At 37.1% G+C, this 12599-nt stretch overlaps 1 protein-coding gene across 1 annotated transcript in view; it reads right to left on the bottom strand.

Annotated features, from left to right (window-relative positions):
- Positions 1 to 1204: 1204 nt before the first annotated feature.
- LOC113049659 (tyrosine-protein kinase JAK2-like) overlaps positions 1205 to 12599 on the bottom strand; it is a 37339-nt gene continuing 25944 nt past the window's right edge. The window contains exons 8-24 of the mRNA XM_026212193.1: positions 12408 to 12565; positions 12172 to 12283; positions 11694 to 11880; positions 8760 to 8884; positions 8073 to 8207; positions 7747 to 7834; positions 7530 to 7663; positions 7309 to 7447; positions 5846 to 5997; positions 5561 to 5711; positions 5341 to 5477; positions 4503 to 4692; positions 3277 to 3401; positions 2597 to 2769; positions 2359 to 2476; positions 2057 to 2170; positions 1205 to 1847 (exon numbers count right to left, since the gene is read on the bottom strand). Of these exons, the coding sequence (XP_026067978.1) occupies positions 1728 to 1847; positions 2057 to 2170; positions 2359 to 2476; positions 2597 to 2769; positions 3277 to 3401; positions 4503 to 4692; positions 5341 to 5477; positions 5561 to 5711; positions 5846 to 5997; positions 7309 to 7447; positions 7530 to 7663; positions 7747 to 7834; positions 8073 to 8207; positions 8760 to 8884; positions 11694 to 11880; positions 12172 to 12283; positions 12408 to 12565 (2358 nt within the window). The 3' untranslated portion in view covers positions 1205 to 1727. The remainder of the gene's footprint in view (positions 1848 to 2056; positions 2171 to 2358; positions 2477 to 2596; positions 2770 to 3276; positions 3402 to 4502; positions 4693 to 5340; positions 5478 to 5560; positions 5712 to 5845; positions 5998 to 7308; positions 7448 to 7529; positions 7664 to 7746; positions 7835 to 8072; positions 8208 to 8759; positions 8885 to 11693; positions 11881 to 12171; positions 12284 to 12407; positions 12566 to 12599) is intronic.

Below are 12599 nucleotides of genomic sequence, written 5' to 3' on the forward strand. Positions count from 1 at the left end.
TCTTATTAATACAGAAAAGGATGATGGATGTCCATCGAACCAACCTAAACTGGTCAATAAATCTTTAATAATGTTGTAATATAAATTCCACACCCATTTCTTTAAAACATCAGCTGGTTGTGTAAGAGATTCGAACCATGAATCAACTTCCTAACAGATTTCACAGTCATTTAAACATATTAGTGTTACAATCTCTAGCTGTATATTGCATAAATGTGCAATTATTAATTCGCTGAAAGGAATTTACACAAAAACAAAAGACCAAATAATTACAGTACATCAGTACATAGTTGTTTGTACTGTTCTGAACGGCATTAGACTGGTTACACTGTCAGCATATAAAACGTAGGATGCTGCTTATGTTTCACATAGCAAAAAACTGTACTCTTCAAGACAGTTAGTGATAGCCTAATCTGAGCTAGTTTTAATTTCAAGCTGTGGGCGTTTAATAGTATCTGGCATTATAACTCAACTCAAGTTTTTTGATTTTATTAGCAAAGCTAATTATGAGGTGCAAATGCGTTCACATGAGTCATTCTATATCAAAGTGATTCAAAATAAGACTATGTGAATGCCAAAATTGGGGGAAATTACTGGTACATACATAATGATAGGAGAATGTGTGACATGCAAGCTCATTATGTTTTTTTATAAACAGGCTTTAATTGTCACAAACTAGTTATGTGTGCGATACTCCGACCATTTTCATTTCAGAAACTGGTGCAAGAACACGCTGTCAGTTTATAGGGTCAGTCGGTGTGGTGGAAACTGGTACCAGCCAGAGGAAAGTGGATAATGTCAAGTCTATGTTTGACGCACACTGTTGCCATTCCACAGCGCCGGGGGACTGCCGGATCAGAATACACACACTGCAAGTCCTTTCACAGCAACATAGGAAATGCTTTCCTTTTTAACCTGTACCAAATACAAATCATAGGCTCTAATTAGTAAAAAAAAAAAGTTTGAGGCCAAAAAAATGGAAAACGGAAATGCAATTCTACATCCGATCCACATAATCTCTCAAAGATTTAAGTGAACATGAGACCGGGCTTAAAGAAACGCATACCAGTTTGACAGACTATGTGGCGCTGAAAAGCAATACATTAGCACATATACCACACTCCCATCATCTAACAAAGAGGTCAGTCAATAAGGGTAACGCCACTGGGAAATGGCTCATTAATAGCTATTTTGGGATGCAACATGGACTGAAACACGTTAGCATTTTTATTCAAAGAAAACAGACTTACAATAGCAAGAACTTCTTTCTTTCCAATCAGACATCTCCTGCATTACAATAGCAAGAAGTTTTATCCTTCCCATCAGACACCTCCTGCATTACAATAAACCTATCTTTTTTTGAAATCTTAATTTACATGACACTGCTTCCAAACAGTTCATTTCATCTTTAGAAAATTATAAAATCATCTTTATATATGTACATACAAACATAGATGCAAAAATGCACAGCTCTTGCATTCAAGAAAACGATTCAGTCATATCATCGCTGATAAAGGGGCGCATGCCAGCACTGCTAGCAAAAGAGAAACCAATTCTTGATATAAATGACCTTAATTGTTCTGTAATAAGATGAGGGGATCAAGTCCTGGGTGAGATCTGCCATAACTGGCACAAAGAAACAAATTAGGGCCATAGGACAGGCTCAGTGCTGGGTATCTGCGTGGCAGCGGTGAGCAAGTGAAGCTTCTTTCTTAAAACGCAGGCACTTAGGTATATCGGTCTGAATCGCTGCTGTCCCGGATCAGGTCTACACGGAGAGCGAGCTCCCTGAAGTGTGGCCGAAGACTAGGATCGTTGTCCCAGCATTCCTGCATGATCTCGCACATCTAAAGGAATTCAAAAAGGGAATATTTAGCAATTCTGCCCATAAATGCTGATTTGAAATTGTCACACTTCAGATTACCATTAGCATTGTTGCAGTATACATTTGCTTAACTTATTGTTTGTGAATAAGTCTTATGACAACTGTACATTAGAAGTCAGGATTATAATCGGAATAAGTTTATGTGAATAATTGTGTTGTGAGATGGAGTACCTCTGAAGGACAGCCCATTGGCTGGGGTAAACGGTTTCCTGTTTTCAAGAGCTCTATGAGATGATAGACTATTGTTTGTCCCTGCTTGTCACCTCCCATCATACTCAGAAATACCTGAACACAACAAAACAAAACAGAGATTCTTGTTGCACAGTTACTCTGAGAGTCGTTAACATTCCCCGTATTATTTACATAGCCAAAGCAATTCAAAACCAGCAACTATTAAAGTATGTGCAAGGGAATCACATATGCAGAAACACAAAACATAACAAGAAACCACAAAGAGTGGCTGTGATCCTTACTGTAGGTGGGCTACAGAGCTTGTCGCTGTATGTAAAGAGTTCATACAGAACCACACCAAAGCTCCAGATGTCTGACGCTACGGAGAACTTGCTCTCAGTTAGAGACTCGGGTGCATACCTGTCACAACGAACAACAATTCAGCTACCTAACAAACAAGCACATCATTTCTGACTAACTATCATCCATGAATCCTTCTGCTGAACAAGTCAATGAAAACAAAAACAAAATAAAACATACCAGAATATCGGACTCTCTCCAGGTTCTTTAACCTTGTAGTACTCTTTGCCCTGAGGTAAAACCTTGGTCAAGCCAAAGTCACCAATCTTCACCTTCAACTCACTTTCCACTAGAATGTTCCGTGTGGCCAGGTCTCTGTGAATGTACCGCTTAGTCGCAAGGTATTCCATGCCCTGTAGAGACAGAACAGCAGACATGACAATTTCAGGAGACTCAACACTGATGTGAAAGAAGAAAACGCAAAAACAGGGAAGACATGGAAGTTAGGACACTAAAACTACACGTTTAAAATAAAGAGATAGAAAGGCTTAAAGACCAAAATGAGTAGAGACACGTTATTAGTACTATGAGAGTTGTTCTCATCCACTCAACCTCAGACCACAACAACATTCAAATGACTTTTGTAGCTGTTTGTGATTTACTGGATTATGATTAAAAGTATTTTGATCTGATAAAATATTTTAGAGCTTGCCATAATTCTAAAAACATATTTTTATCATGCTTTTAAAACATTTTTATTTTTTCAAGATTTGGGAATGCTGGTTCTTACAAGAAAAAAAAAGAAACCACTTAACATAAAAAAATACCTGGAATTTAAATTGTTTTATCTTATTTCAAACTTTTGTCTTCTGAGGTCCTGGATTGAGAACCATGGATATAAAAGGAAAGCTCCTTATTACCTTGCATATTTGAGATGCATAATGCAGAAGTTTCTTGTGGTCGATCCGGTCTTTGTTTTTGTTGAGATAGTCTCGCAGACTGCCGTGAGGCAGGTACTCCATAATCAATCGTAAGTTTCTCCTTCCTAAGAGAACAAGAAATCATGCTAAAGCTTAATATAAGCCAAAAATTTAGACAAAAGCAGGAATCGGCTGCATTTCTTAAAAAAAAATAATAATCAGTCAAGAAAAAATAGAGAACTCTTTGACTAGATGCACCGTTTTATTGAGTGTGGGAGAAAACTACGTACTTGAGTGGGCGACTTTTATACTAGAACTTCTGCTGTGGACCAAGGTTAATCCGAATTGTGGCAGTCAACCATTCATATGCAATGCAGGATGTGAACAGGCAATGAACATTATCAAGGTGATCGGCAGCCTTGAACAATGGAATGCTTTTCACTTAGCAAGACTTCACTGAGCACTACGTTTTGAAAATGATCATCTAACCAATTTCAGACAGAAGGGAGATGCTTTAAGATATGTTTGCGATGAAACGCAAGTAGTGACATATCCTTTATTCTTTAATATGATGTACATCTGAGTTGAATGGATCATCCAAACAAATAAAAACATTTAAATGCAGGGTGGAAATGTAAAAAAAATAAAAATAAATCATTTTGTAATTACAACTGTAATTAAACTGCAGTCCTTTATAAATGCAATTATTGTGCTGGTCATTTTAGAGACTGATGATACCATCACCATAACTTGATCTTAACTAGAGGAATATTAATATGAATCAAAATATGGCCTTTACTGTATAATGCCTAATATGATTGGCATTTAAGGAACATAAATTTGGTCAATGTCGAAAAAATGAGTGCAAATTGGAATATTCTGGTTTGATTATAGGTGGTTTATGTCCTGAATACCACTGGTTTAATTCCTTGCTGCTTGTCTGGAATCAAACTTGGATTTAGACCGAGCAATTGAACAAAGTGTGAAAACAGCCTTAAATATGACAGAATGTGCTAATGCAGCTCACTGCACTAGACTTCACAATCACCAAAAATATCAGTTTAGCCAAGTATATCAAAAAGATCTACATTTACTGGAAGCTCAGAAATGCAACTCCGAAGTGTATGAAAAAAAGTTGGCTGCCGTTCAAGTTCTGAGGAAATGTGTGGGCATAACGATGACACAAATTACCAAAAGGTTTCTCAACACAACTTCTGATCCCATACCTGCACTGTAGCACACGCCTTTGTATTTCACAATGTTTTCATGCTGAAGAGATTTGAGGATCTCGATTTCCCGCTCAAAGTCACGGATGTGCTCAGTAGTGCTGTGTTGCAATTTTTTCACTGCCACAACCTCACCGGTGTTGTCCTGCAGGGGGTCGTACCTGCACATTTCCACACTGCCAAAATTCCCCTGAAACAGAGAGGATAATAACAGTGATTAGCACACCTCTATTGATTCTTAGTTTTTACCATTTTACACATACTTAATAAAGTAAAATGATTAACTGTGGTAACAGAAAATTTCATGAACACTATTTTTTAGAGCCTAACTTCTTACTCTTCTTAATGCATAAAAAAAAAAGGAAATTGACAATACATAGTATACACAACCGTTCAAAAGTCACACACCAAGGATTTATTTTTAAATTAATAATCAGTAATATTTTGAAATATTAATACAATTGCAAAGAAAAGAAGAAAAAAAAGGTTTCTATTTTCATACGCTGTAAAATGTAATTTATTTTTGTGATGGCAAAGCCAAAATTTCAGCAGCCATTACTGCAGTATTCTTGGTGCTCAAGAAACATTATTATTAACAATGTAGGGTTCAGTGATGCTGCTTAATATTTTTGAAGAAACTGTGACACAGGAATATATATATATTTTTATTATAACAGCTAATAGTAACATTCTGTAACGTCTGAACAATTTAATGCATCCTTGCTGAATATTTTTTTTTATTTCTGTCAAGAAAAAAAAAAAAAAGTCAAAGAAAATTTAGAATGTAGTTTATATACAAAACAAAAAGTGATCCCACATAGACACTGCTGATATCTACCTTGCCAAGCTGCTGCAGGAAAATTAGATGCCTCTCCTCGAACTGCACTAGATCCTCGTTCTGAAACGCTCCAGTAATTAATCCAAATGCTCCTGCTCTGCTGGGTAAAATGTCACTCTCCTTCACGATCTCATAATCTGAGAACACGTCACAGCGATTACAAGAATGAGAAACAACACAATTAAACTGTGACAGTGGGATTGTGTGCGCCTGTACTGACCTGGGCAGAAGAGACTGTTGAGGTCTCGTAAGATGGCTCTGAATGAAGGTCTGAATGTTGGCTCGTAGTCCATGCAGCTGTTGATCAGGTTAGCAAGCTCTGTCCACTTGGGAGCAGGTAGTTGGTGACGGTTTTCATACAACAAGTGTTTCTGAAAAGAGGAATACAATGACATTGTTCTTCAACAGGTCCAGATTATTCTTTAAGCATTTCTTACTAGAAACAGGTTTTTCTGATTTATAATTATATTGATAGTGTAACACTATTGTGGGAGTATTGCATTACCTTGGAACTGTCCATGTTGGCAAGTGGCTTTTCTCCTCCGCTGCAGATCTCCCATAAAGTTGTACCAAAGCTCCATTTGTCCGAGGCAAGACTCAGGTTTTTAGGGTCTAATATGCATTCAGGGGGCACCCAGGGGATTCGCTCCACCAGAACTACAAAAAAATAACATTACAATTCATTTAAAAATAAACTTTCAATGCCAACATTTTAGTCAAATGTGGCCATTCAACATATGGTAACTTATGTGACCAGTGCTCGGCTTAAATATTTTACATTATCTACTTGGGGAGAATAAATTCTCCCATTTGGCCTTTTTTCATTTGCTCAAAGCTTAGGATCAAACTTTGGAGTAAAACTGTGAAAAATTTTTTAAACAAAGGTTATATATATATATATATATATATATACAGTGCTACTGACACTCTTTTCTCCACTCTAACCTCTTGCTTGCTACCAGTAGCCGCTCGCATCAAATTTAAGGTACAGATGCTTGCCAACAATACGACCACTGGCACGGCACCAACATACCTAAACTCACTAGTTCAATCTTATCTGCCCTCCAGAAGTTTGCGCTCTGCAATTGAAAGATGCCTTGTGGTGCCATCCCAAAGAGGTTCAAAATCACTCTCACGGACCTTTTCCTGGACTGAGCCCAGCTGGTGGAATGACCTCCCAATCTCAATTCGTATAGCTGAGTCTTTACTCATTTTCAAAAAACATCTAAAGACTCATCTTTTTCGCCAGCACATGACCAACTAATACTAGCACTTACCTTTTCTTGTCTTTTTCATTTAATTAAAAAAAAAAAAAAAAAAAAAAAAAATTATATACACCTGGCTATGCGTTCTATACTAGACTAACTGAGACTTGTCATGGCACTTGTATTCTGTTGTTGTTCTCTTGTTGACCTGACTGCTTTTATTGTTCTCATTTGTAAGTCGCTTTGGATAAAAGCGTCTGCTAAATGATTAAATGTAAATGTAAATGTAAATATGTACATGCAGAGTTTTCGTATCTGATATGCATTTTCGTGGCTAAACTGCATTTTAACTGCCAGACTGGATACGATTCATTCAAAACTGTGAAATTACTGAAGAACAATCTGAGAATTTTCAAGATTTTTCCCATTCAAATATTATTCTTCAAACATTTTTTCTGTAATCGAGTGGTCATGAACAATTACAATGAAAATAATTATTTTATTTTGATTAGCCTTTGAAAATTGACAATGTTTTTCTTTCAGATATATCGGCAGCCACAGTTGTTCAGAGTGGATATCCACACACACATTATAATACCGAATAAGTGGAGAGTCGAGGTGTGTCATGACTGCTTTGAAAGTTCAGTGCGACTGCCACTAGGACGGCGAAATTCGATAATCGCATGCAAATGTTGGGAGACAGTGAAAAGGCAGCTACAGATTCACACATTTTCTCTCAAGAACCTTCACAGTGTTGACTCACTCTCTCTGGGCAGCACTGTGATGCTGATTCCAGGGTCACTTAGTTTGATGAATGGAGGGTTTCCCGATGTCCTGTCCTCCTCTCTGATCAAAAGGATGTTTTTTGCACACACATTCCCATGAGCCAGATTCTTCTCCTCCTGTGTGTGAAACAAAGAGCATTAGTCCATTCTGGCTCACAAACCCAAGTGGATTATTCCTGAATTGTTAAGCGTTTCTCACCAAAAAGAGCATAGCCCAGGCGAGCTGCTTAGCCACTTCCAGCTTCCACAGGATATTAACTGATGCGGAGTTCTTGTTTTTCTTCAGGTATGTGTCCAAGGAACCAAACTTCACATATTCCTGCACCATGATGTCTTTAAGACAAAAAAAACCCCCACACAATCAAGTATGCAGCAGTAAATTCTTTTGGTCACATGTGAGAAGCGTGAACACTTACTCTCCTCTCCGCACACACAGATACCGTAGGTCAACACCAGATGCTTGTGGGTGAGCTGGCTCATCATGCTGGCTGCCTCAAAAAAAGACTTAGAGGAAGAAAAAAAAAATGAAGAAACTGAAGCACAAACAAGAGTTTTTCCTGCAGTAGACTGAGACGTGTTAACTCTTATTATACTGATTATAATATAATTATTTTGATATTAAAGGGATCATTTAGTGGGAAAAGGACATTTACTTGGAATATGTGGTATCTAAAGTCACCTCATAGTTTTTCAGTTCAGGAAGTCACAATTCAAATACAGAATGATTCTAGACTCATCTTACCTCAGAGTAATTTCTATGGGCTTTGTCTAAGACTTTGACAATGACTTCAGTCTTATGGGTTTTTCCGTAGTCTCCCTGCTCTCTCCGAATCCCTTTGAAGATCTTAGTGAAAGTCCCCTGACCTTGACTCTCACCCTGGAAACAATGTTGCACAAATAATTATATAAAACTTGACAGTTATACTACTCTTGAAAATATGGGGTCAGTAAGATATTTTAATGAAGTCTGTTATGCTCACTAAGAGCATTTATTTGATCATAAACAATATTGTGAAATATTATTACAATTTAAACTAAATGTCTTCTATTTTAATATGTTTAAAAATGTAATGTTTGCCTATGATGGCAAAGGTGAATTATCAGCAGTCATTACTCCACTCTAAAATGTCACATGATAATTCTTTTATGCCGATTTGATGCTCAAGAAACATTTTATTATGATTAATGTTGAAAACAGCTGAAACATTTAAACAATATTTCTTTGGAATTTTTTCAGTATCCTTTGAACGTTTTTTTTTTTTTTTTTTTTTACATTCTAAATGTTTGTACTTTCACGTTTTCAATTTAATGCGGCCTTACTAAATAAAACTATTAATTTCATTAGAAACAGACCGAAAAATCTTACTGAAACCAAACTTTTAAATGGTAGAGTAACATACAATCACTGTTCACATAACAGAATGCTTACAAGATCAAGGTCTTCTTTCTTGATTTTATGAAACACCATCTGACTGATGTTGTGTCTCTGCAGAGAGGAGGACAGGGAAACCTCTGAACCCCGATGACTCCGGCACACCAACAAACTTGACTTCTCTATGTACATCAAAAACGCAAGGCAAAACGATGTCAGGACGATAATTTGATGGTAAAAAAAGGGATAAACAGAATACATTTTACAATGTAAAAGGACTGTTGTTTTCCAGATGATGACATTGTACAGTTGTAAATCTGTGGTACTTATATATTAAGAACACATAGGGCTCTGGGGCTATAGCAAACACAAAGGCCCCACTTCATAGTAGCCATTGTATCTTGGTGCTACAGCAAAAATTTGATAAAAAAAAAAATTATAATCTTCAACACAGAAATACAATGAGCATGCATACTACATCTGTTATAAAAAAATCTGTTATAATGCTACTCTGTGCGGTCGTCATTGGTCTATTAAAATGCACAACATATTAAAGCGTCTTTGATGTTTCTTTGTTTACTTATTTGTTTCCTGCAATCAGAGCGATTGGTGTGTGACATCAAAGAACCGCAAGAGCTTTCGAGACACTCCTTGTGCTTTTGAATCAATCACTCTCACGGTACTGTGATGTCATACACCGATCGGTCTGTACAGCGCCACTTCAAAGCCAACGCGACTAAACCCAATGGTTCAACTCACCAAATGGTTCACCAAATTCGTTCAAAACTTGGATTAAGAACTTAAATGCCGCTGTGGGTTGCTCAGGGATGAACAGTTCTGATTTGTCTTTATATTTTGATTGGCAAAATTGAGCAAAACAGAAAACACTGTTTCTTAACTATGTGATGTAAATATGAGACAAAATTTCAAAAAAGGGATTTATGCCCTATATCTTGAATTTTAGGGACATTTTCTAGGCACCATCATGCAGTAAGTTGTTTCTCTGCCTCATATTAGTCATCAACCATCACGCACCCTAAGGTCACAAAACACTGGACTTTTGGTAGTCCTAAGATAGCAAAGTCCACTAAAGGAGGAAGAGCTTTCTCACATTTGGCTCCAAAGATCGCCCAGCCCTATACAGAAGTGTGGAGTTTTATTTCAAGTGTAATTTTTCCCTTTTTTAAAATAGCATAAAAACAAATAAATAGCAAAAATAAATAAACAATTAAATAAATAAACAGGTACTGTTTACTCCAAATCCCCCCCCCCCAAACCCCTCCCACCACGCTGATGGTACTCAAAAAAAAACTTTACAAGGTTGGTTCTGCTGAAAGTAACTCAAAAGGGGTAACGTAACGCATTACAATTCTGAGACAGTAATATTGTAATGTAGGGAATTACTTTTAAATGACAGTAACAAGTAATATATAATATATTAGAGTTTGGAAGTAACTGGCACAACACTGATGCTGACCCTCAGAGGACCCCAGATGATGCTAACCCTGAATCAACAAACAGAACTTACACATATTGCTACAAGTTGGACTGCGTCATATAATAATTATTAATTAATAATATTAATAATGTTCATCATCTGGCTGACTACGTCTTGTATTAATTTTTTCAAAAAATCCTGTCAAACGTGCACAAACTGACAGTCACCACCATAAGCTACTACTAAATATTGTAGAAACATAATTTTCTGTAAAGTTGCTTTGTAACGATTTGTATTGTAAAAAGCGCTATACAAATAAACTTGAATTGAATCGATCGACTGTATGAAATGGGGCAAGTGCGTTAATAATTTAAACAAGTTATTTTTCTCCATAATTAATTAATATAATTAATGCGTTAAATTACCAGCCCTACTACTTACATAGCAGAATTACATTTTCATTTTTTAAAATTTTTGTGTACTGCTCCGCATCCCTGTGTGTGTAATAAGCAAAGTGTGCCTATAGGCACATATTACTAACACGCTCTTTAAATAACAGAGAAAACATAGCACCAGACTTTAAGTCAGATTTTTGTTGCTCAATTGCTTCAAAATAGCAAAGCGCCAGCAATTCGAAATCGAAATGCAATTCATCTGTGATTATCGACGTGATATTGCCTTATGGACAGTGAACTACTGCTCTGTTTAGTGAATGCGCTCAATCTGAAAGCAGGTGATGAAAATTTACTACTAATCATGGGACCGGCTTTACTGACAAGATGCGCATGACAACTGCATTTGATTAATTGCACAGCCCTATCACCGGGTGTATTATAGGGCCCTATGTCTGTAAAGGCTAATGTTTTTTTAGTTTGAAGAGCAGAGAAGAATTAAGCTATTTGCTGTCTAGTTGTAGCCAATATACGTTTGTATGTTCTAAATATCCTGTGCATACAGCGCTTCATCGTTTATATCATGAGATTTAGCCCCCACCCACCCCCATACCCTATGGTTTTGTGTAATGTTTTTACCACACCAGTCCATGACAGCTGTTCTCTCGCGTTCTGAGTTTAATCAGGTAGCACAGTTTCATCACTTGACTTGTAATGTTTGTTTCACATGTGCTTTACAGCAAACCGAGGCGATCAAAAGAAAACTACAACTCTAGTATAAACAAGTGCAAAAACATTTTTATCACTCATAATAGCACAGAGAAAGAATTAGCACAATGGCCAATGATGAATCTTTATTAGTGCACTCATGTGGAGAGCTAATGTACATGCAAAATTATTATTATTTTTTTTACTTTTGGGCTTTTATAGCAGCACTTAATATGTGGGAAAATGGTGGGATTTCTGGGATCAGCCTCACTAGGAAAAGTTTGGGTGCTCCCAATGGCCAATCAATCTAGGTCTACTTTTCCTTTCCTTAACAGCTAATCACAGGCCCCCTCCATCCGTGGTCCTGGGGTTTCAGCACAGCCTAGCCCTTGTTAATCCAGCCCTGGTTATGTACCATATAACCATGATGAGAATATCAGGTGCTTTACTGACCTTTGGCCTTTGGCGAACAGCACCTGCTGAACAGTAAGATGACACCGTCTGATTTCACGGTTTCCTTCTGGTAACATTTGAGCAGCTCCTTTAATGTTCTAAAATTCCTCTTGGTTCCACTAAGATTGTAGTCACCATTTTCAGACCGGATGATCAGACAGTGCTTGTACTCTACATCCTCATATGCCTAATTGAAAGAAAAGATGATGTAAAGAAATTCCAAACCATTCAAAGGTTTGGGGTAAGTAAAATCTCAGGGTAAGTAAATTTAGTTTAACCGCATTTTGGATCAAATAAATGCAGCTTTGGTGATCATAAGAGATCTTCACAACCATAAAAAAAAATCCTAACATCCCCAAACCGTTAAACAATAGTGTATGAAGTTCAGGAATACAGTAAAGGAATATTCAGTCTTAAGCAGAAATTGCTAAACTGACAATTTATTATGTTTTGTAATAAGCACTTAGCAAACACGCACCCCGACAGCAAGTGTCAGGAAGTATTTGTTGAAGTCTTTGGGGCTGCACCGGAGCACGAATAGACCTCTCTGGTTCCCTGACTTCCGTAGTTTACTGATTGCAAACTCCATTCTGTCAACACAGGCAGTGAAAACAATGATAATGCTTACAAATAATGTTTGAATGCAAATCTTCAGAGAATTTGATGAATCAATTTACTGGAGCCTTAATAATCCAAATATAAATCCGGCCTTACGATATTGGCCCATGGCAGTAGCTATCAATGGCCTCCAGCAGATGGGGTGGAACTACATCCTTGCAGAGGTAGTAATGGGCATCCGTGGTCAGTCTGTAGTAACCATCAATTAAAGATGTAAAAGACAATGCCTCCATTGAGGAGGAGAACACCAGCTCCTGTTAAAAATAAAAATAAAATAATTTAGTGCAT

This window comes from Carassius auratus, chromosome 30 (genome assembly GCF_003368295.1).
Source record: "Carassius auratus strain Wakin chromosome 30, ASM336829v1, whole genome shotgun sequence".
Taxonomy (NCBI): domain Eukaryota; kingdom Metazoa; phylum Chordata; class Actinopteri; order Cypriniformes; family Cyprinidae; genus Carassius; species Carassius auratus.